Consider the following 21,029-nt stretch of genomic DNA (forward strand, 5'->3'; position numbering starts at 1 on the left):
CTTGCCCAGGCCTGGCGCTGGGGCGGTGGCGGTGGTGCTCTGCTCAGTTGAATGCTCTGCGGTCTCCAACTTGAAGTTCTTAATGCTTTTTGAACAAGGGGTCCTGCGTTTTCACGTTTCACTGGGCCCTGCAAATTGTGTGGCTGGTGCTGTGTAAGTGGAAACAGGTAAATGCCACCAGATACCCTGTAAATCAGTTTATTTACCTTTCAAAGCTTAAGTCTCTGTTGCTCAATTTGATTTCTTCTCATTAGCTGTAAAAAATAGTTCCAAAGTCAAGGTTATAACCCAATTGCCAAAAACTACACATGCCAAAGTGAAGCTCGCTCTGGATAAATCACTTCTCTCTGGGTCTCAGTTTCCCCATCTCCTCCCTTGTGCTTGTGGGTTGGGGCATAGGGGTCCTTGGCCTGAATTTTTTAGGGCAAACAGATTTTATACAGACCAGGGCTTTGAACAGCTTATAATTTGCCCTTCTTGGGACTTCCCTGGTGGTCCAGTGGTTAAGGCTCGTGCTTCCAATGCGGCGGGTGCGGGTTTGATCCCTGGTTGGGGAACTAAGATCCCACATGCTGCACAGTGTGGCCAAAATAATAATAATAATAATTCCCTAAGTTTAGCTGCCTGGCAAACTCCTACTTGAACTTCAAAGCCCCAGATTCAACACTCCCTCAACCCCTCCTTCCATGATGCCCTAGGCAGACACTGTACTCCTCCCTGGGCTCTAGGCTTGATCTTGCAGATGGAAGTGTCTGGTCCTGGCCCTATTTCCCCTAGCCTGGGGGCTTTTGAGGGCGGGGTTGAGAACTGAGTCCTCTCTGGGGCCCCGGATTTGTCTCCAGGCACGTAGCAGCATCCATAAGAATTCACTGAATAGATAAGCAAGTGGAGAGGTGATCTCTAAATTCAAGGGGTACAGGAGGCCTCTGGCTGGTGGTGAGGTGGGTCCAGGGATATGGTGGTGTCTTCATTCCTGCACATCCTGCTGGGGAGGGGATGGTGCCTCCTGCCCTGGCTCCGCCTGAACCACCAGACCCACCCCGTGGTGGGCCCAGTGGGCTCTAGTCGCAGGAACACAGCTTGTCTGTGCCAGGGCTGAGTCCCACCCTGTTCCTGGCAGTAAGGCAAATCCCAGCAACATCTGCATCAGGCCCCTAGAAGCCCTAACAGGGAGGGAGCCAGGAGGGGAGCCACCCAGACCCCGTGGCCCTGCCTGAGAGGATCCTGCTTTTTCTCCTGGTGGCCCCTGGGGCTTATCAGACCCCTTGTGTCAGGCTCCCCACTGGGGTGGGGGGTGGTCCCAGGACTCCTATTCTGGGGTGGAGACAGATTCATGAGCAGACTACTTTCGGTGGGGAGGCAATAAAGGGAGGGGGCATGACTGGGGGACCCAGGGCCCTTCCAGATGGTTTCGAGGCCAAGATCTGGGTTGTCCAAGAGCCCCAATGGCTGACAGGTCAGGGTCGGAGTGCACCAGGGGAGGGCACAGCCGTGCAAAGGCCTGCAGGTGGGGGTGATTCCTCATGCTACAGAGGAGGAAACTGAGGCTCGCGAGGGTAGCCAGTAACAGTCAGGACGGGATTCAAATCCAGGACCCATGTAGTCCGAGCCTCTCCCTAAGGCGGAAGGGCCTCAAGGGGCTCAGGGGCCGTCGCGAGATGGCCCCGCCCACGGCCCCGCCCACCAGAGGCTCCGCCCCACGGCATGACCGGAAGTGCGCGGGGCCCCCAAGATGGCGCCCGAAACCCGGAAGTGAGCGCTGCCGCGGCGAAGCTCGGAGGAACGGAGGCGCCGCGGGCTCCGCGCCCGGCCGGACCCGGGTCCGAGGTGAGGCGCGCCCGGCCCCACCCCCCGGCCCGTCCCCGCCGTCCCCGCCCGGCTGAGCCGCGCTCCCCGGCCTGCGCGGGCCCTGGCACCTCACGGCCGCCAGCGCCCCGGGCCGGGGGTTCCGGGGTTCCGGGGCAGCGGGCGCGGGGAGCGCGGTGGCGTGTCCCCGCCCTCCTGGGCGACCCCCGACAACGTCCTCCGCCGCGATCCTGCGACCGCGTCGTCCGTCGTGAACTCTCTCTAACCGCGTCCTCTTCGGCGACCCTCGACCTTGCGCTGCTCCGTGACCCCCGCCCGACACTCGCCTTGGCGTGAACCCTGAACCCAGGCGACTCCCCAGCCTTTTCCTCTCACCCTCCTCGGCGATTCCCTGACCCCTCCCGTCTTGGTGATCCCCGGACTTTACTTTGGTGACCCTTGACCCCGCACTTCTCTGTGACTCTCCTGCAGTTGGTGACCCCCTCCCGACTGCTCCTCCGTCATTCCCCGACCCCTCTCTTCTTGTGACTCTCCAGCTCCATTACCTTAGCCCCCCTTTTCTGGGTGACCCCTGACCCCAGGCTGCTTGCAGATTCCTGCTCTTCCTCCTCAGTGTCCCCTCTCCCAGGACCCCTCCTGTCCTGGCTTCTCCACCCTGGGGCTGTTGTTCCCTGTGTTTCCACGGGTGGGATCCTGTGGCCTTGGGATGGGGGCCTTGCTGGTATTAGCTGAGCTGGCAGAGCGTGTTGGGTGGGAGTGTCTTCTGGAGCTGGCACTGGAAACAGCCCCCAAGGATGTGCCGGGAGAGGTGGTGGGCAGAGGGCTGTCGGGGCTTGGAGTGGGTGGAGGAGCAGCCTGTGACGGTGGATGGGGACAGTGAGGCCCCTTCCCAGCACCCCAGCACTGGCCGGGAGAGGCCGGGTTGGGGGAGCAGAGGCGTGGACAGCCAGGCAGGAGTGTCTCATAGCATCGTGTTGTTAACGTCCTGGAAAAGGAAAAAGAACCGAGCGTGTGAAGTGTGTCTGACCCCCCTCGGCTTCTGCTTCCCAGAATGCGCCTCGGTCCCTCCTGCCCTGGACATCCTTTCTGCCTGTCCACTGCCTGGCCCGGCCAGGTTTGTTGCCATCTGTTTGCACGAGGGGCAGGCCTGGATGTGGCCTGGGATGGAGCTTGCTGGCAGTCGCGGGGTGGGGGTGGCGGGGTGCGAGTGAGTGTTCCACGTGTGGCGAGGGGGCTGGTGTCGGACGGACTTTAGGTGGGAACCTGCCTACCTGCTGCCGGGCCAGGTGATCCAGCCCCGAGCCCACCATGGTGGGTCTGTCCCTGTACGAAAGGTTTGAGGGATCTGGGGCTGGTACCCAGGGGCTGGAGAGCCCGGAGGGAAGAAAGGGCCACCTGTCAGAGGCGTGAGACTCCAGACAAGTCAGTGGATGTGAGGCCTGCCCTTCCTCCAGGCTGGGCGGCCAGGGCTGGACCTGACCCTGTGTTTCCCGTCCCTGCCCTGGGCCCTTCGTGCTTGGCTGTGTGGGGAGCTCTGCCCTCAGGGACCCTTGTGAACAGAGGAGAAGCTGCGGGCTCCTGTCCTTGGGGCTGAGACCTGGGGCTCTTGGGCAGTGTGGAGAAGCCACCATCAGCCCAACTGCACCTTTTCTTCCAAGCGCCCTGGATTTTCCCAGGGGAGTCCCCACAGATGGGTAATGGCTGTTCAGGGCTGTCTGCTTGGACCCTGGGTGGGTGGTCTGGGGAAGGGTGGTCCTGGGACACCCCAGGGCCGGGGAGATTCAGGCAGACACCTGACAGACCCTGGGGAGCCTGGCGAGTGTGAGACAGTGTCCCCAGGGACAGCCAATGGGGACCCAGGGGAAGGCTCTCTGGGATTTTGGAGGGCTGGAGGGCCCTTTGTTTAACTCTGTGAGATGTCTACTCACACCTGCCTGGAGCCGGACCCACCCTGTGTGTGTGTGTGTGTGTGTGTGTGTGTGTGTGCGTGCGCGCGCGCAGGACACGTGCACGCACACATTGGGGAGATGTTTACACTTTGGCGGCAGGATGGTGGGCCCCGGGGCCCAGATGAGGGGCCTGATTTCCAGGGGAGCCTCGTGGCACAGCACAGAAGAGGCAGTTGGCTTTGAAGTCCAGGTGGGGTGGGCCTCAGGTATGCAGCCCAGGGCCAGTGCTCTCCGGCTGCCTGACCACCTCGACCTGGGTGGGGTGGGGGAACGGAGCTGGCCCCCACTGGGAACATGACCAGCCCAGCTGGCCCAGCTTGGTTCTAGCAAAGTCTCAGACACCCCTCCAGCAGGGGCCGGGCCGGAAACGCTGACCCAGCACAGGGCTCTGGCCACGTGAACAGCTGGGCTGGGAATAAAGAGGCAACTGTGCCCAGTCCCCAGAGGCCGCCTCCCTCCCAGGACGGCCTCCACCCTTGAGGCTTTTACAGAGGCTGCCGGGGGCGGGGATCTGCTTGTTCTCCGTGCAGGGGGGTCTTGTCATCAAAAAGAGGCATCTGGAGGCTGACACACAGAGTGGGGAGACAGGCCCCCAGGGTGTCAGCACAGTTCCAGGGGGTGCGTGTGTGTCTGTGCGCGTGTGCGAGTGCATGTGTGCAGATCCGTGTGCAGCAGTGCACACACATGCCAGAGTGTGCATGCGTCACGTGTGAGTGCCACGTGCACACGTGTGCATGCGTGTTGCACTGTGCATACGTGTGTGTGTGTGTGTGTCTTGAGTATGTGCGATCCGTCAGTGGGCAGGCTTGGAGCATCTCCAGCCACTTTTCCACAGCCAAGGGCCGTGTGTTCAGATGCGGGGAGGGCTGGTTACGGAAGGCTGCCTGGAGTAGCCGAGAGCGAGGTCACTCAGGCCCGGTCCAGGCCTGGCCAGCCCTGCTCACCCACCATCTCCCCATCTGCCCAGCTTGGGTGCGGCCTGGTGTCCGTGGGCCCCCTCTCCCCTGAGTGGAACCCCAGTCCCTGTCCCTTGGAACTACCCTCTCCTCTGCTGCTGGCAGGTCAGTCCCACATGGGTGACCTGAGCTGGGCTGGGGAGGACAGCAAACTTCCTTCATCTTCCTGCCATGGTGACAGCCACCAGCTTCCTCACTGGGAGGTGGGGCCGCCCTGCCCTCAGGCAGGTGACTCAGGTGAGGGCGATTTCTGAGGCTCTGGGCTTGCCAGCCCCCTGGGGTGGGGGGCAGAGCTAAGGACTGTCGTTTATGTACAGCGACAGGGACTGACTTTGAGAACAAGATGCACAGTGAGAGAAGCCACACACAGAAGGACACACAGTGTGTGATTCCATTGGTGGCAAACATCCAATCCAGAGAGACAGGGTTAGTGGTTGTCAGGGGCTGGGGAGGGGTGGGGGTGACTGCTGATGGGAGTGAGGTTTCTTTTTGGGGTGACGGAATGTTCTGAAACTAGATGGAGGTGGTGGTTGCAGAAGTCTAGATGTACTAAAGGCCACTGAATTGTTCACTTTAAATTGGTGAAGGTATGGCGTATGAATCGCGTCTCCATAAAACAAAGAAGTGTTAAAAAAAAAGAGAGATAGCAGGGCCTGAGTGAGCCTTCAGATGCCCAGTGCTGCGGCCTGGGGTGAGCGGGCGTCAGCCGGCCCAGAGCGTGGAGGTCTGTCTTCTCCCAGCCCCACAAAGAGGGCAGGGGAGGTGCCATCTGCCCATCTTATGGTGGGTGAACGAGGCTCCCCTGGGAGCCCCCAAGCCCCAGCTCTGCCCTGACTGCCACCGGCAGGAAGCGGTCTTGCGGGGACGTGGGCTCTGGTGTCTGGGCCTTGGTGCCTGGGCCTTGGTGCCTGGGCTGTGGTGGGAGGCCTGGGAGCCCCTCTCTGAAGCCTGGCCCTGTAGGAGGTGGCAGGCCCTCCTGTAGGTTCCCCTGATTGGCAAGGACACCCCCCCCACCCTGCATTCACCCGTTAGGTGACTTGTCCCCTCCCGGGTCGGCTCGGCGCTCCCCCCCGTGCAGCCCACGGGGCAGAAAGGGTGTCCCCCCGCACGGCAGGCAGGGACACCACCAGGGAAGGCATTGAACTTGGCCCCGCTGTGTGCCAGGGGGCGGGGGGGGGGGGCGGGAGTGGGGGCAGCGGTCACCCCGCACCTCCCTGGGTCCTCAGGCACCCGCTCCCTCCAGGCAGGCGACCGCCCCGCCTTCCCCGCTGGCGCCTTCCCCCGCTGGCCTGGCCCCCCGGCTGCGCCCTCTCTCTGCGGGCAGGTACCTCCCTCTGGGTTGGCCTCCGTCCCCATTGCAGCCAGTCCCCAAGTGAAACCGAAAGAGGTCTCGCCGGCCTCGCTGCCAGGTCCGCAGCTGGCGCGGGAGCCAGGCCACATTCCGGAAGGCCGGCGCCTGGCATTTCCCGGGAGCCGGGGTGGGAGTTGCAGCCCCCGGGTCAGAGGCTGACACAGGAAGCGGGATGGAGGAGGACGGGAGGAGGGAACGTCCTGGGGCTGCTGGCGCAGTGAGCCTGTATGGCTGTGACTCATCGCCGGATGAAGATGGGGTGAGAATCCTGCGTGGAGTTGGCCGGGACGCGCCAGGAGCGGGTGTCCCCCAGCACCTGAGGTACGTGAGGAAAGGCTAGCGCAGGAGCTGGGGCAGTGGTGGGGGCAGGGCGAGCCTGAGGGATTGGCCCCTCAGCCCTCAGCCCTCACCTCTCGCGGACCGGACGTCGCAGCCCTGCGGCGTTGGGGGGCTCGGAGCTCGGCAGGGGCCGCCAGCAGAGCCGCTCAGAGTGTCTGCAAAGCTCTGCGTGGCCTGCACGGCTTGGGGGCGGGGCTCGGCCCTGGAAGCTTCACGGTGGGGGCATGAGACCCTCCCCACCACCCACTCCTTGGCCGGCCATGGTGCCACAGGGCGTGGGGGCCCTCTGGTGTTGCCTGGGGTACGTCCGCGGGCCGGGGCATTTGGGGGCAGTTCCGTGAGATTCAGGCCCTCCAGAGGCCCAGCCACCGTCCTGGGCGCCGGGCTCAGGGTAAGTGAGCCTGCAGGTGGGCGTCGGGTGGCGCTCAGGAGGACCCTGGGTTGGGGGGGAGCTGGGTTGTAACTGGAGAGTCTGGCAGCTCTGCCCCCAGCACCGTGGGCACCAGGAGGAAGGCATCCCATGCTGGGACTGCACCCCAAAATCCAGACCTGCCACTCGCCTTGCAAAACCAGCCCATCTGGAAGCCCCGGGCCGCATCCCTGCGCAGAGGAGGCCCCGCAGCCCCTTTGTGGCCCTGAGGAGGTTCCCTGGCGGCGTCACCACCTCCAACACCTGTGGGGTGGTACCATGCACAGGGTCAGGCCAGTGCCAACCAGGCTGCCTGTCCACTCGTGGGCTGTGTCCTAGCTGGGTTCAGGAGTCTGCTCAGTAACGGCCCCAGAGATGCCCCGGTCCTGGCCCCGGGACCTGCGGACGTGTCACCCCACACACAAAGGCACTTTGCTGGTGGGATTAAATTAGGGGCCCTGAGATGGGGAGGACCCTGGATTCCCCGGGGGGGCCCAGTGTCATCACACAGTCCTTATAAGCAGAGGACTTTCTCCATGGAGGCTGAAGGGGACTGAGTCGGAGCTCAAGGGGCCTCCATATGCTGCTGCTGAAGCTGGGCTGCAGCCCCACCTTGCCGACAGGATCAGCACCAAGCCGGCCCTCCGGAGACCCAGAGGCGAGGGCCAGCGAGCTCGCCTGGGCTTGTGACCTGCAGGCCTGGGAGAGGGCCTGAGTTTGTGGTCCTTCATCTCGACAGGAGAAAGGGACATAGGCTCCATCTGCTGTGATTTGGGGGCGGGTGCCCTTTGGCTTGGGCAAAGGTCTCTTAGGATGTTCTTGGCACCAGGCTGGACCTAAGGAGCCCAAGGAGGGTACTGACAGGTCTGACCACTCACCTGGGACTAGTGCGACTTGGCTGTGAGCAGCACCAGCCACTGTCTCGCTCCAGACTCTCTGAGGAGCTGGGTAGAGAGACCTGGCATGCCAGCTGGCCTGAGACACTCCTGTCATCAAGCAGCAGGCAACAGGAGGGACAAACCCTTCTCCCCACAGAGCTTGGACAGACTGGGGCACATCAGTGTCAAAGGACTAGGAAGTTGGGCCTGCTGAGATTTGGCTTTAACATCCACTCAGGGGAAGAAGACCTGGGGGTCAGAGGAGACCACAAGCTCAGTGTGTCTAAAGCCTTTTATTTTATTTTAATTATTTTTTATTTTTGGCTGTGTTGGGTCTTCCGTTGCTGTGTGCGGGCTTTCTCTAGTTGCGGCGCGCGGGCTTCTCATTGCAGTGGCTTCTCTTGCGGAGCACGGGCTCTAGGCGTACGGGCTTCAGTAATTGTGGCTCGCGGGCTCTAGAGCACAGGCTCAGTAGTTGTGGCGCATGGGCTTAGCTGCTCCGTGGCATGTGGTATCTTCCCAGACCAGGGATCGAACCCGTGTTCCCTGCGTTGGCAGGTGGATTCCCAACCACTGTGCCACCAGGGAAGTTCTTCTAAAGCCTTTTTTTTTTTTTTTTTGCGGTATGCGGGCCTCTCACTGTTGTGGCCTCTCCCGTCGCAGAGCACAGGCTCCGGACGCGCAGGGTCAGCGGCCATGGCTCACGGGCCCAGCCGCTCCGTGGCATGTGGGATCTTCCCGGACCGGGGCGTGAACCTGTGTCCCCTGATTCCCAACCACTGCGCCACCAGGGAAGCCCCCTCTAAAGCCTTTTAAAGACCACGAGTAATCACAGGCCCTGAGCACGCGCTTCCCAGTGGAGGAAGCCTGCGTGAAGATGCCCTGCCGCCGTGGGCAGCCGCTCCACACATGTCCACGTGGACGTAGGTTGGAAGGTCCGCCAGCAGCAAGGGTGGGCCAGTAGGTACCACAGCTGGAGCTTCATCCTGTGGGCTCTCCCCTGGTAAGGCTGGACCACACCTGGGAGTGGGGACCAGGGGTCGGGGCCCCAAGACCCAGGCACAGTATCCCCAGCTGTGACTAAGGAAGCTCCCGGTCTTCAGCCCCATTCCCCACTTGGCCCTCGGGTGGATACAAAGGGCTACGTGCCTCCAAGCTGTGCCCTCAGGGCTGGCGGGGGCACTGACTGTCCTTCTGAGGGCTGTAAGGCAACGACAGGTCCTTATAGATTTGGGGCGGCCGCTCTGGGTGTGTGAGTTGCTTTGTGAAGCACCCGCCCTGCCGTGGGCCATCAGAGCACCCCAGGCTGGCTCGTCTGTGCCCACACGCGGATGGGTCTGTGGGCACGGACACAGCCAGTGCAGGTGAGCCCGGGTTGGTGCCTCTGGGACTCAGCCTGAGGGTCTCCTTTTCTGCATAAACATTTAGCAAATATCGCTCTGTCACCTGGATCTGGGGTCGGTTCTGCATCCCGGGGTGCAGTTTCTCCTAATGGCCGGCCTTGCCCTCCTGGCCTCTGGTCTGTCTGAGATGCGTGGGGGGAGCCCTGACACCCGCCACCTGCTTTTCTGGCCGGGGCCTGTCCTCAGGCACGTGCCTGCCCCCGTGGTGGCTCCTGGGGTAGCGGCACCGTCCCTGGGTTGGCGTCCGGGGTCACCGTGCGTGTGCCCTGTGGCTGGCGCCCCTGTGGTCTGGCTCTGCTGTGGTTGCCCTGCCCCCAGGGCCTCCTCCGTGCGGCCTGGTGTTGACCGCACCAGGCCGGGACCGAGGCTCTGATGCCGGGGCCCCGTGATGGGGTGGGGGCCGGCGGGCGGTGGTCTGTGTCCCAGTAGGCCGGGAGGTTTTGCGAGAGACTGCTTGTCACTGCAGCCACCCGCTGGCAGTGAAGTGTGGGGGCTGGGGAGCCTGCAGGTCCTCCCCCCACTGGCAGCAGAACTGGAAGTTGGACCCCTGGCCTTCTCCGCGGGCCCACCTCGTCCTCCTTGTTCCAGACCGTGGGGCTCCCCGTCCCGCCCGATGGGCGTGTGCTCAGGGGCTGGGCCCTCCCCACTGCTGGCATCCCAGGGCTGCTGTGTTCCACAGGCCTCCTGGGAACCCGTGGAGGTCCTGGATCGCACGCTTGGTGCCAGCCTTGCCCTGGTCAGCGGTGCGCCCAGCCCCGGGTGGCAGGAATTAGAGCCCAGTGTCAGGGTGGCTCCTTGGCTCTGCTGAACGAAGCGGCCGAAGGAAGCCTCCCCATCCTGTCCGAGCGTCCAGGGGCGGCCGTAACAGCTGACTGCACACTTGGCTTAAACCAGAGAGATTTATCCTCTCCTGGCTCTGGAGGCCAGCCATCTGAGATCAAGGTGCAGCAGGGCTGTGCTCCCTCCAGAGGCTGGGGTGGGGGGCGGCTGGGGGGTGGGGATCCTTCCCGCCTCTTCCAGCTCCTGGGGCTCCAGCTATCCTAGGCCTGTGGCCGCATCACCCTGGCCTCTGCCTCTGTCTTCCTGTGGCTTCTCCCTGTGTCTCTGTGTCCAAATTTCCCTCTTATAAAAGCACAGTCTTTGCGTTAGGGCCACCCTACTGCAGTACGACCCCATCTTAACTGATTTCATCTGTGAAGACCCTATTTCTAAATGAGGGCCTATTCCCAGGTTCCTGGTAGACATGAACTTGGGGGACACCAGTCTCTGCAGCACACCTCCTCTGTCCCACCACCTCCCTCCTGCACGCTGGGTTCTGTCCACCAAATCCCTGTACCCCCATCGCTCACCAGCTGACCCTGTGTCCCCATGCGTCCCACCCGAGTACCGGGCCTGGTCAGTTGGTGGGGAGGCCCCTGAGGCTTCCCTCCCTTTCCGGCCTGTCCATGGAGGTGACTGTCCAGGGGCACGTGCCCTCCTGGGGGTCCTGACACAGTCGAGCGGTGCCAGCCAGCCCAGGTGGGACCTCAGAGCGTGGCCGGTGCCCGCAGGACAGGGCCCCATCCCCTTGCCCGAGCATCCCTGTCCCTCCATCCCTCCGACTTCAGCACGGAGCCTCTCCAGGCGCCCCCACTGGGGACTGACCCCAGGCTGGCTCTGACCAGCAGGGCGAGGAGGGAGCTCCCCACCCCGGCCCTCCCCCAGATACCCCGTTCAGCCCAGTCGGCCAGGCCTCCCGATTCCACCAGGGCCTCTGTCCCCACGAGCCCCCAACTCTTCCCCCGTCCCAGGATCCCAGGGCTGTTGCTCAGAGCCCAGTGGAGGGGTGGCCAGAGGGCTGCCGTCCTGTGGCCTGGAGGAGGCCGGCAGGTTCCTGATGCCTGGAGACGCAGTTCCTGGGGGGCCGGATAACAAGTGGCCAGTGGGGCCAGGCACCACCCGGCAGGGGGTCCAGGCGGCCGGTTCTGAGGGTGCTTGGGGGGCTGAGCCAGTAGCACGCATCGTGGGTGAGACCCAGCGGCCTGCCCTGGGTGATGGGGTGAAGTGGGCTCAGGCAAGAGGCAGGGGTGGCTGCGGTCACCTGCCAGCCGGGCGCATCCTAGGGGTCTGGCTGTCCCAGATCTCGCCTCTTCCCACATTCCGCCCCCCCACCCCCCCATCGTCTGGTCTGGGCCACCAATTCTTTGATCTTTCTCTTTTACAATGACTCATTCGAAACCTGATCTCAAAAGGAAATCCTGCAGCTCAAAGCTGGGTGAAGCGTGGGCCCTTCCCCGAGAGCACCCTGTGGGCACCCACGCGGCACGTGTCATGGGGCTCATGTCTAAAAATACACTCTGACCCGGCCTCCTTCAGCCCCAAGGCCCCGCCTGGTGGGGTCGATGCTGGGCGGCTGGAAGCCTCCCAGGGACGTGGCGAGGTCACCCTCTGCAGCTCTGGGGCTGGCGACAGGGTCTTGAGCCCGGGCCGGGGCGGGGCTGGTGGGGTTGCTTAGCAGAGGTCAGAAAGTGAGGGGGTGGGTGGGGGGACTGTGTTTGTGCCAGCACTGGTGGGACGGGGGAGCAGGAAGCCAAGGCTGTGGAGGTGGGGGCGGGGAGATGACCTTGGGCCTGGGCATCGAAGGACAGGGACACCATAAGGGTGGCCCTGGGGGCATGGGGATGGCGGTGGGCACAGTGTCGACCCCTCCGCAGCCCCCGACAACTGCTGTCTGTCTGTGGAGCTGCCTGTCCTGGACGTTTCCCATCAGTGGAATCACACCCTGTGTGTCCTTCTGTGTCTGGCTTCTCTCACTGAGCATCGTGTCCTCAGGGTCCGTCCACGTGGTAGCGAGGGTCAGGGCTTCACCCCTTTGCGTGGCTGCGTGATGCCCCCGTGTGTGGAGGGACCACATGGCGTTTATCCATCATCTGTTGGTGGGCACTTGGGCTGTGTCCACCTTTTGGCTGCCACGGTGACCGTTTAACCACGTGAGGAGCTGCCGACCCCCAGGTGGCACCACGTTCACTCCCACCCACCGCGTCCCCCCTGCCCCATCCCGGATAATGGTGCCCAGCAGACGCCTTGACTCGCAGGCACATCGCTCCCCTCCCCACACCCCCCTCCGGGTCCTGGTCTGAACCCCCTGCTTGGCGGGGTCCCCAAGGCATGCCCCCTGCCCCATGTCTTTGAGAGGACAGGATGTACAGGCTCCGTTACAGGAACTCCCACCCAGTCATGGAGCCCTCGCTGCGGGGACAGACCTCTTGCTGGGGGAACGTGATGCCCTGGATGGCAGGTGACGGCGTGGGGCCTGAGCCTGCTGGGGCTGATGCTCAGAACGGGGGCCGCGCAAGCCTGGCCTGCAGCCGGGGGGGTTCCTCGGCCGCAGCGCACCCTGGGGACGGCCCGGGGTCCCCCTCCCATGCTTTTTGGCCGTGGGCTCTGGATGGTGCTTCCCAAGAAAGCAGCCCTGCCCTCCGCAGCCGCAGAGCCTGGAAGTGCCCGCGAGTGGGACGGGGTCGGTGGTGCTCGGGGTGTGGCTGCCGAGAGAGGGACGCTGTGGCAGCAGGGGTGTCAGTGGGCTTAGTGGGGGTCTCAGGCAGAGACACATGCCCTGCACTTGCTGCAGACAAGTGACCCAAGGGACACAGCGAGCCGGCCCGCCTTCCATCCCAGGTGGATCCGCTGAGGGGTCCCACGAATCAAGGAGCTTCCCGGGGCCTCCACGGAGGCAGCGGTCACTGGAGTGGCTTGGGATCGCGGAGGCTCTGGGCTCCACTGCGCGCCAGATGAGCCTTGTGCTCATACCCGAGCAGCCCCTCCTCCCGATGACCAAACCGAAGCTCAGAGGAGCTCAGGCGCCCCGAGTTGTGGGAGGTTCTCCGACCCTTAGCCGCGGAGCTGGGCTTTGACCGTCCGCCTGACCGAGACCGTGGGTCCCAGAGCAGCCTCGCATTCCTCCTCCTCCCGCCGGGTCTGGCCTGCAGGAGGCTGGGGGCCGTGGCACTGGCGGCCGGCCAGCAGCTGGAGCCCAAGGCCTGAGCAGATCGGGGCGGCCCGGCCTCTGCTCCCTTCCTGAAGGGCTGGACGCAGCTGTGGGCTGTGGCCCGGCCCCCGGGCCCCTTTCCTTCTGGGCCGCAGGGCGAGGCGCGCACGGGCCGCTCAGCCGGTGCAGGCGGCCCTCCCCGCCCCCACGGGATTGCACAAGCTGCCCGTGTGCGGCAGTGATTACTGGAAGTCCCGAGGATTTCTTCACTCTGGGCTTGGCCAGGAGTGCCAGCCGCCTCCCCTTCCTGCCTCCCCGGGTGATTAACGTCCTGGGGCTGCTTCCCAAGGTGTGCTCCGCCAGCCTGAGGTCCCTGCTCTCCGAGGCGGGCAATGGGGCCTGGGGACTGGGGTCCCAGGCCACAGGCGGGTGTGAATGGGGGGGATCGCGTGGGGCTAGGTTGGCCCCTGCAGCTTTTCCCGGCTGGGTGTCTGCCCTCCTTCTCAGTGGGGACCCTGTGCGACGTTAGCCCCATCTGGGTCTGGGGGCTCTTCCCCACTCAGCTCGGCCCCGACCACCCGGAGACCCTCAGCAAGCCTGACCTGGTTGCAGAGGTATGGGGCTTCCCAGCCCCGGTGGGCCCCCCAGCTCAGAGCTGCTGGCTGGTCGGGCTTCCTCTCTGCCAGACATGCTAGGTACAGAGAGCCGGGGGTGCGCCCCCCCGCGGCTCATGCTGGGCTTCCAGGGCTCGAGGCCCACTTTGTGGGTGGAGGGAGCAGCCCCCGGCCAACATTATTCAGGGGCCTGAGAACGAGGGCGGGAGAGCGGCGGGGCCTGGCCACACGGAAGGGGTTGCCCTCACCCTGGAGGTCCCAGCCCGGGTCCCCAGGAGGGGGTGGCCGGACAGCAGGAGGGCCACCCCGGCAGCACTGCGGTGCTGGGAGCATCAGCTTGCCCCCTGCGTGGATGGGGCAGTCAGAGGGGCTGGGGGGACATCTACGGGGTCCCGCCACCCCCTAGCCTACTGACCCTGTTCCTGGAGGGCGCCCTCCCCTGTCGGGATCAGAGGGCAACCTCAGGACATGCGTGTCTTTCCCCAGGTCATGATGCCACCACCACGGAGCAAGAAGCCCAGATAGATGCCCCTGCGGCCCGGCTCGTGGAGCCCCCCGATGCTGGCAGTGGGGCCCACCATGGACGGGGAGTTCCCTCCGCATGAGCCTCCACCAGCCGGCAGCGTCCTGTACAGCCCGCCGCCCCTGCAGACCCCGCTGTGCGGGCCCAGCGTCCAGGTGAGCCCCAGCCCTCAGGGTCTCCTCCTGGCCCCTCGGCGCTTCTCTGGTGCCTCAAGCCCATATCCCAGCCCCCAGGTTTGGAGGCAGGACCCTCCAGGGGCTCCCGTCACCCCCAAGTCCCTCACGTGTTAGCCGTGAGGTTTCTCCTGCCAAGGCCTCGGCTGGCCCTCGGGACGCTCGGCCCAGGCGGCTGCCCTCACCTGCCCTCACCTGCGGGACGTCGAGGGCTTGGACCACTGTGGCAGGTCACACTCGTCTGCTCTGCTTCATCACTTCTTTCTTCTTACTTAATGAGACTTTATTTCTTAAGCAGTTCTAGGTTTACAGGAAAATGGCACAGCAAGTTCCCGTGCACCTCTCCCCTCCCCACTTCCCCACTGTTAACATTCTCACACTCGTGGGTGTGCTGTGTTCCAACCTGGGAGCCGGTGCTGACCCAGCATCGTTACCTGAGGGCCATGGTGACATTCGGTTCACTCTTGGTGTTGGATGTTCTGTGGGTTTTGACAGATGTCAGATGACCCGCATCCACCATTACGGCGTCACACAGCGTAGTTTCACTGCCCTAAAACCCCTCTGGTCCCCACCTGTCCATCCCTCCTCCCCCCAACCCCCGCATTGCTGATCCGTCCCCTGGCTCCAGAGACCTGCCTTTTCCAGAATGTCCCAGAGTTGGAATCACAGTGTGTAGCTTTTTCAGATCTGCTTCTTCCACTTAGCGATGTGTATTTAGGGTTCCTCTGAGACTTTTCCTGGCTTCACAGCCCATTTCTTTTTAGCGCTAAACAACTTTCCATCGTCCGCATGTCCCATGGTTGCTTCCATCCACTGAGGGACATCTCGCTTGCTTCCGAGCTCTGATGACTGCAATAAAAGTACCGCGAGTGATAAAACGACCCTAGGGGCCAGGCCTCCTCATATCACAAAAGGTACAAGAGGCCTCGTGAAGAGAAGTGTCCAGAATCCTCCAGCGAGTCAGGCCTAGAGCCAAACAGGGGCTCTTTCCCTGCAGAAAAGAAAAGAAGCCAAGTTTCTCTGTGTGGAGACTCGAGCTGCCGGGTGGGGAGACCAGATGGGGTGCGGGCACCAGGGGGCCGCGTGGGCTGCGGCAGTGACGCGCACACCTGCGTGGGGAGAGAGAGCAAGGATCCAGCTTGGGGTTGGGAGAAGCCGGGCCCTGGGCCTCAGGACCCAAGTGGAGCTCCAGGTTGAGGGTCCAGAGCTGTCATGAGGCATCCCAGACCCCAGAGTGTAGCATCAGACGGGGCTGGGAGGTGCGCGCAAACCCAGAACTCACTCCGTGCCTGGCTGTGCCCACAAGGCACCCTAACGGGGCAGAGCACAGTGCCAAGCCACGTTGAGCGGGCCTTGCCATTCGGCAGGGAGGGAGCAAAAGCGGGTCACAGCTGCAGACCCACCCGCAGCTTCCAAGCCTCGGCTGATGGCCAGAGCCTCCGGCCAGGGCCCCGGACACACATGTGCCAGGCCACCTGTACCCACGGGGCCCCTGCCCTCCTCAGCCCCCACCTCCCTCCAAGCCTCTGCCCGCCCGCGCCCACCCTGAGGCTCTCGGATGCCCCAGTGCCATCCCACACGCGGTACAAAGCATGCTCCTTCCTTGGGTGCTATGTCGCCCTGTTTTGCAGGCTCGGAGCACGCGCCTGTCATTCTTGTCTTTGTTGTTGTGTTTTTTTTTTTTTTTTTTTTTTTTTTTTTTTGCGGTACACGGGCGTCTCACTGCTGTGGCCTCTTGCGTTGCATGGCTCACGGGCCCAGCCGCTCCGCAGCATGTGGGATCTTCCCGGACCAGGGCACGAACCCGCGTCCCCTGCATCGGCAGGCGGACTCTCAACCACTGCGCCACCAGGGAAGCCCGCGCCTGTCATTCTTATAACGCCTCAGGGTTCTTCCTCCTCAGCATCCCATCATTTGCCTAATTATTTTCCTGTTGTTGGGCCTTTGGGGTGACTCCAGTTTTTTCTGCTGCTATAAATAGCGCCACTGCATTTTCCTCCCCCCTCCTGGATGAGTCCCTGGGGGTGTGTTTCTGGAATAGAATTCCTGGGTCAGAGCGAGCCCCAGCTTGGGCGGGTTTGCAGAGGATGGAGCTGTTCCACAGGGAATGGGCTCCTGCCACGTCCCGTGGTGTTGACCCAGGAAGCTGACTGAGGGCCAGGACATGAGCTCTGTCTGGACACCCTGTGTGGACTAGAGGGGCTCAGATACTGGAATTGGAGGAGGGATGTTTGGAACAAGACAGAGACCCTTTTACAAGGGAGGTGCCGCGTGGAGCCCGACCTTGGCTCCGAGCCCCACTCCGGGCAGTCAGAGCCAGCAGGGCAGGCTCCCCAGTGCCCTCCAGGGCTCAGGCTGTGCACAGAGCCTGTTCCTCTCGTGCCACCGAATGTGGGGGTTGCCCCTCAGGCCACACTGGGCCTGGCCCAAGAGTGACCAGAAGCCAGGGCAGCCCATGTAGGCTGCGGGCATCAGTGTTGGCACTGTCCTCCTTACTTCTCTCATGTGTCCTGGCCGAACCAAGCTTGTAAGGAGGATCCCAGGGTGGAGCGGGTGGGGAGTGGAGGTGGCCCCAGGACTGCCTGGCAGGAACATGCCCCCAGGACTGTCAGTGTCCCTAAGGTGGCCAGATTTAGCAAATAAAAATATAGAGCCCGGTGAAATTTAAGTTTCACATAAACACAAAGTTTTAGTATGTGTGTGTTCCATACAGTATTTACACTAAAAATTATCTTTTGTTTATCAGAAATTCCAATTCCTGTTTTTTATCTGGCAGCCCTATGTTATTTGCCGCCCTTGCCGCCCTAGCAGGAATGTCATCTTCCTTCATCAGTTTGCACATGGCCTAGTAAGCTTCTGGCTAATCTCCCAGGGCCTGCTCCTTCCCAGAAGAGGGCCAGCCTCTCTGTCTCCAGGCAGGCTCTGATTGGCTAGCTGGGGTAGGGACCCATCTTTGGACCAATCTGGTCCCACAGGCCTGCCCTCGGAAGGTGGAGTCACCCCTCTGGCTGCAAGTGTAAAATCCCAAGGAAGGCTCTGATTGGCTGGCCATGCTGTACCACCCCTGTGGGATGGGGCTGGATGTCCTTGGTTGGCAGCCTTGCCAGAGCAAGGTGCTGGGGGAGGAGGTTGGGGTGCTGGGTAGACAAAGTCATAAGGGACCCTCCCCAGCCTGAGGCCTCCCCAGCTTGAGGCCTCAAACTCCTCAAGGACCTGGGGGTCCCCTGGTCTGGGAGCTCCACAGGGACCACCCCAGGCCCAGTCTGGGTGCAGGTGGAGAAGGTTGGTGAGCAAGGGGCCCCTTGGACCCCTCCTCCCCAGCTGCCCCCTTCTGGGCCCAAACTACAGACTGGACTGGCCTCTAGTCTGGAGGCCAAGGGGCCTCTACCAGTTGATACCATCTCACCACATCTCCTTCATGCCTCTTCTCTGAGCTGGACCGTGGGGAAGCAGGCGGGGCCCTGTGGGCAGCCCAGGGCTGGGGGCACAGTGATGGAAAGTGGGGCTGGCAACCCCCTTGGTAGAGAGGGGCGGTCCCGACCCCCCAGGCTGGTTCTGGGCCGGTACTAGGTCAGTGAGTCCCGAGGGGCGGGCCTTGTGTGGCCAGGGCTGGCACAAGCAGGCATGGCAACTGCAGCCAGCGGGCCTCCCTGATGGAGCTTCATGTGGCCAGCGGCCTGTTTAGGGCAGGGACGCAGCACCCCGATTCTACAGAGGGTGTGAGTGTCCACAGCCCTACCCCTCAAGCCAGTCCTGGCACATGCTGCCCCTGCTGACCTCAGGCTCACCTTCCAGCCACCCTCCCTCCCCCTGGTGTTTCCTAAAGCAGGTTCTGCAGAACCCCTGCCTGTGCCTCACTCTTGGGCCACACGGGCTTGGCCTCTGGGAGCTCTGAGAAGGCTGGGCTTCAGACCTGCCTGGAGTGGTTGGGCTGCGAGAGTCTGTTTGGGACAGGGCTGTCCACGGTGCTGGTGGGAGCCCTTCACCCTGACCTCAGCCCCCGCCCCTCTGAGAAGTCCCCTGTCCCCTCCCCCACCCACCCGCTGGCAGGCTGCGCGTCTCGCTTATGGGTGCTGGCTCACGAGGGACTCTTACTGTCTTGCTTCACACAGGGTCCCCTCCTCCACTTTCTAGAATGCAGGCGTCCAGCCTGGGCTCCCCAGGCCCTGCAGGGATTCTGGGGGCCCTGCCAGTCCAGAGTCACAGCCATGCCCGCCATCCCCTCCCCGGCTGCTCCCCAGACCTGCTTGTGTACTGACCAAAGCCTACCTCTTCACCACAGCCCTCTGGGTGGGTTCTTCTGTGCACACGGGGAAGCCGAGGCACCGGTGACCCAGCTGGGAAGCCCCTGGGCAGGCGGGCTCAGTGCTCTCTGGAGCCTGCCCCAGGGCAGTGCAGTGGTGTGGGGGGGCGGGGAGGGCCAGGGACCCTGCCCTCCTGTCCTCTCCCCTGACGCCTGCCACTCTGTCTCAGAATGCCATGCTGCATTACCCCTGGTGGAACAGCTTCTCGCCCACGCCATACCCAGCCTTCTCCAGCGAAAGCCAGTAAGTGCCCAGCCCCACTGTGTCCTTCTGGGGGCTTCGCTATGCCTTCTAATCCCATTGTCATGGGCTAAAGAAAACTAGAGCTCTCAGTCATGGGGGCTGTGGGCCCGGCCCTGGCCGCATGGGGAGAGCTGAGACTGACCTGCTGTGGTCTGTCTAGCGAGAACTCTCCAGGGAAGAGGGCAGAGGTAGTGGGGACGAGGGGGCCAGGAAGGGCTATACTGTGGGGGGGACACCAGGTGGTGGTGAGAAACTTCAGGGGTGAAAGGAGCTGGGAGGACAGCTTCCCCATGGAGGGCATCAGCAAGCTGGGTTTTGAAGGGTAAGTAGGAGTTTGCCAAGAGAGCACTCCTGGTACCAGGCCAAGGAATGGCCCATGCAAAGGGCACGGAAGCACACGTAGCCAGAGCCTTGAGGTTCTTCTGGGGTGCCATGCCCCGAGACATGGGTGCGTGGGCCCCTCCTGAGCAGAGTTTCTGAGGCGCCGGAGTTGTTCCTGCCGGCCTGTCCTGCACCTGGGGTGGGCAGGCAGCACCCTCATCACGCCTGCTGGCTCAGCTTCCTTCTCTGCCTCCAGCCAGTTCATGAACTCCTCCTTCATTGTGGGCCAGCCCTGCGTGGACACCAGCTATGGTCCTGCAGCCGCCACCCCCAGCTTCCCGCCAAAGAGCAGCGACTTTCCTCAGGTAGGAGACCTCGGCTGGGCCATGCCCCGCGTGGGGTGTCAGTGCTGGGGGACTGGGCTTGTTTGGGGGACGGGCTGGTGTGACTTCCCCGCAGCAGACGGGGGCGCCGGATCGGAGGTCACGTAACCGAGGCTGGGGGCCCAGCTGCGCTTCTGCTCGTCTGCGGGTTATGGGGCCACATCTCGAGCATCCGATTGCCTCGCCCAGACCTGCACTTGCTCCATCTGGTGCCCTAGCGCCTTGGCGGGGTCCACGTTCCTGGCGCCCCACCCCAGGCCGGAGTGACGCCCCATCAGGTCGAAACAGCATAGTGAGCGTTTGTGTCCCCGAAACAGTAGCCGCTTGACGAACGTGAGCCCCTCAAGTTGGAGGAAGGGAGGAAGTCTGATCTCGATCTTTTGGGGGACGCCAGGCAGCTCAGCCCCAAGGGAGTCAGGTGGACCCCGCCTTGTAGCCTTGTCCGCAGGGTTCACAAGTGGGTCCCACACCTGTGTTGTGCACGGCAGCTGTCGAACCTGAGAGCCTCAGAGGGGGTTTGCGGGAAAGATCCCAGCAATGTCGTGGGGTGACCCCAACCCGGGGGCAGGAAGTGGGGGCAACAGGGGCCAAGTGGTGCCGAGTTTCCCTTGGCAGCTTCTGTGCTGGCCTCTGGGTCTGGGCTGCCTCGGCACTCAGGGAAGCATCCACGTGGGCCCACCAGGGAGTGGGGTGTCAGGTGCTCAGCTCCCCTGAGCCTCAGTTTCCTTCTGTAAAGTGGGGGCTTATGGGCCCCACCAGGTGACAGGCCGAGGGAGGCCACGACACACACGGGCCGGTGCAGACCTGCTGGACTCACTTGGACCAAGGCCAGGGCCGTTCAGACCGGCCCACACTCACTGGGACAGCAGCAGGGCCGGGCAGAGAACCGGACCGAGGGGTGTGTGCTGCGGTGACAGCATCCCCCCAAATCCAGGTCCTCCCGAGACCTCAGGACAAGACCCTACTTGGCAGTCAGGTGTTTGCAGGTGTGATTAGGTAGACGGAGCTGAGGTCCTCCCAGTTAGGGTGGCCCTAAACCCTCTGGGGTCCCTGTGGAGCTACAGCTGCGGGGGCCAGGATCGGGGGCAGGCACGTGGCCGGGGAGGTGGATCCCAGGCGCTGGGGAGGTGGGGGACCCTGGAGCCTGGGGGGCACAGCCCCGCCACACCGTACCCTGGACGTCTGCCCTGAGCTGCCCTGTCAGTGACCCTCTGTGGCCACCCCGGAAACAACACGGCTGGGCCTCGTGGCAACGGGAGCAGAGCCTGCCCCTTGGGAGCCCTAAGTACCCCAGGGTGAGGGCGAGGGCCGTGGGGCAGGAACAGGAGGCCCGTGGACGCAGCCTCCCTGCCTTTACAGAGGCATACGTGGTTTCCTCTGCCCGCCGCCAGCCCGTGAGGAGACTCTTGG

General features: G+C 63.3%; 2 protein-coding genes across 2 annotated transcripts in view; one reads left to right on the plus strand and one right to left on the minus strand.

Annotated features, from left to right (window-relative positions):
- Positions 1–5,933: 5,933 nt before the first annotated feature.
- On the minus strand, positions 5,934–13,593 carry LOC136120468 (collagen, type I, alpha 1b-like). Its single transcript, XM_065873877.1, has 9 exons — positions 12,881–13,593; positions 11,433–11,580; positions 10,800–10,986; positions 9,346–9,975; positions 7,689–7,754; positions 6,951–7,074; positions 6,707–6,837; positions 6,473–6,610; positions 5,934–6,217 (listed from the first exon to the last, which is right to left on the minus strand). Exons 1-9 carry the CDS (start codon positions 13,591–13,593, stop codon positions 5,934–5,936), a joined length of 2,421 nt encoding a protein of 806 aa, XP_065729949.1.
- Positions 13,594–14,230: 637 nt separating this feature from the next.
- The window catches only part of SBNO2 (strawberry notch homolog 2), a 30,539-nt gene continuing 23,740 nt past the window's right edge, over positions 14,231–21,029 (plus strand). Inside the window, exons 1-3 of the mRNA XM_065873449.1 lie at positions 14,231–14,350; positions 18,842–18,915; positions 19,493–19,601. Of these exons, the coding sequence (XP_065729521.1) occupies positions 14,231–14,350; positions 18,842–18,915; positions 19,493–19,601 (303 nt within the window). The remainder of the gene's footprint in view (positions 14,351–18,841; positions 18,916–19,492; positions 19,602–21,029) is intronic.

Source organism: Phocoena phocoena, chromosome 3 (genome assembly GCF_963924675.1).
Source record: "Phocoena phocoena chromosome 3, mPhoPho1.1, whole genome shotgun sequence".
NCBI classification, from domain to species: domain Eukaryota; kingdom Metazoa; phylum Chordata; class Mammalia; order Artiodactyla; family Phocoenidae; genus Phocoena; species Phocoena phocoena.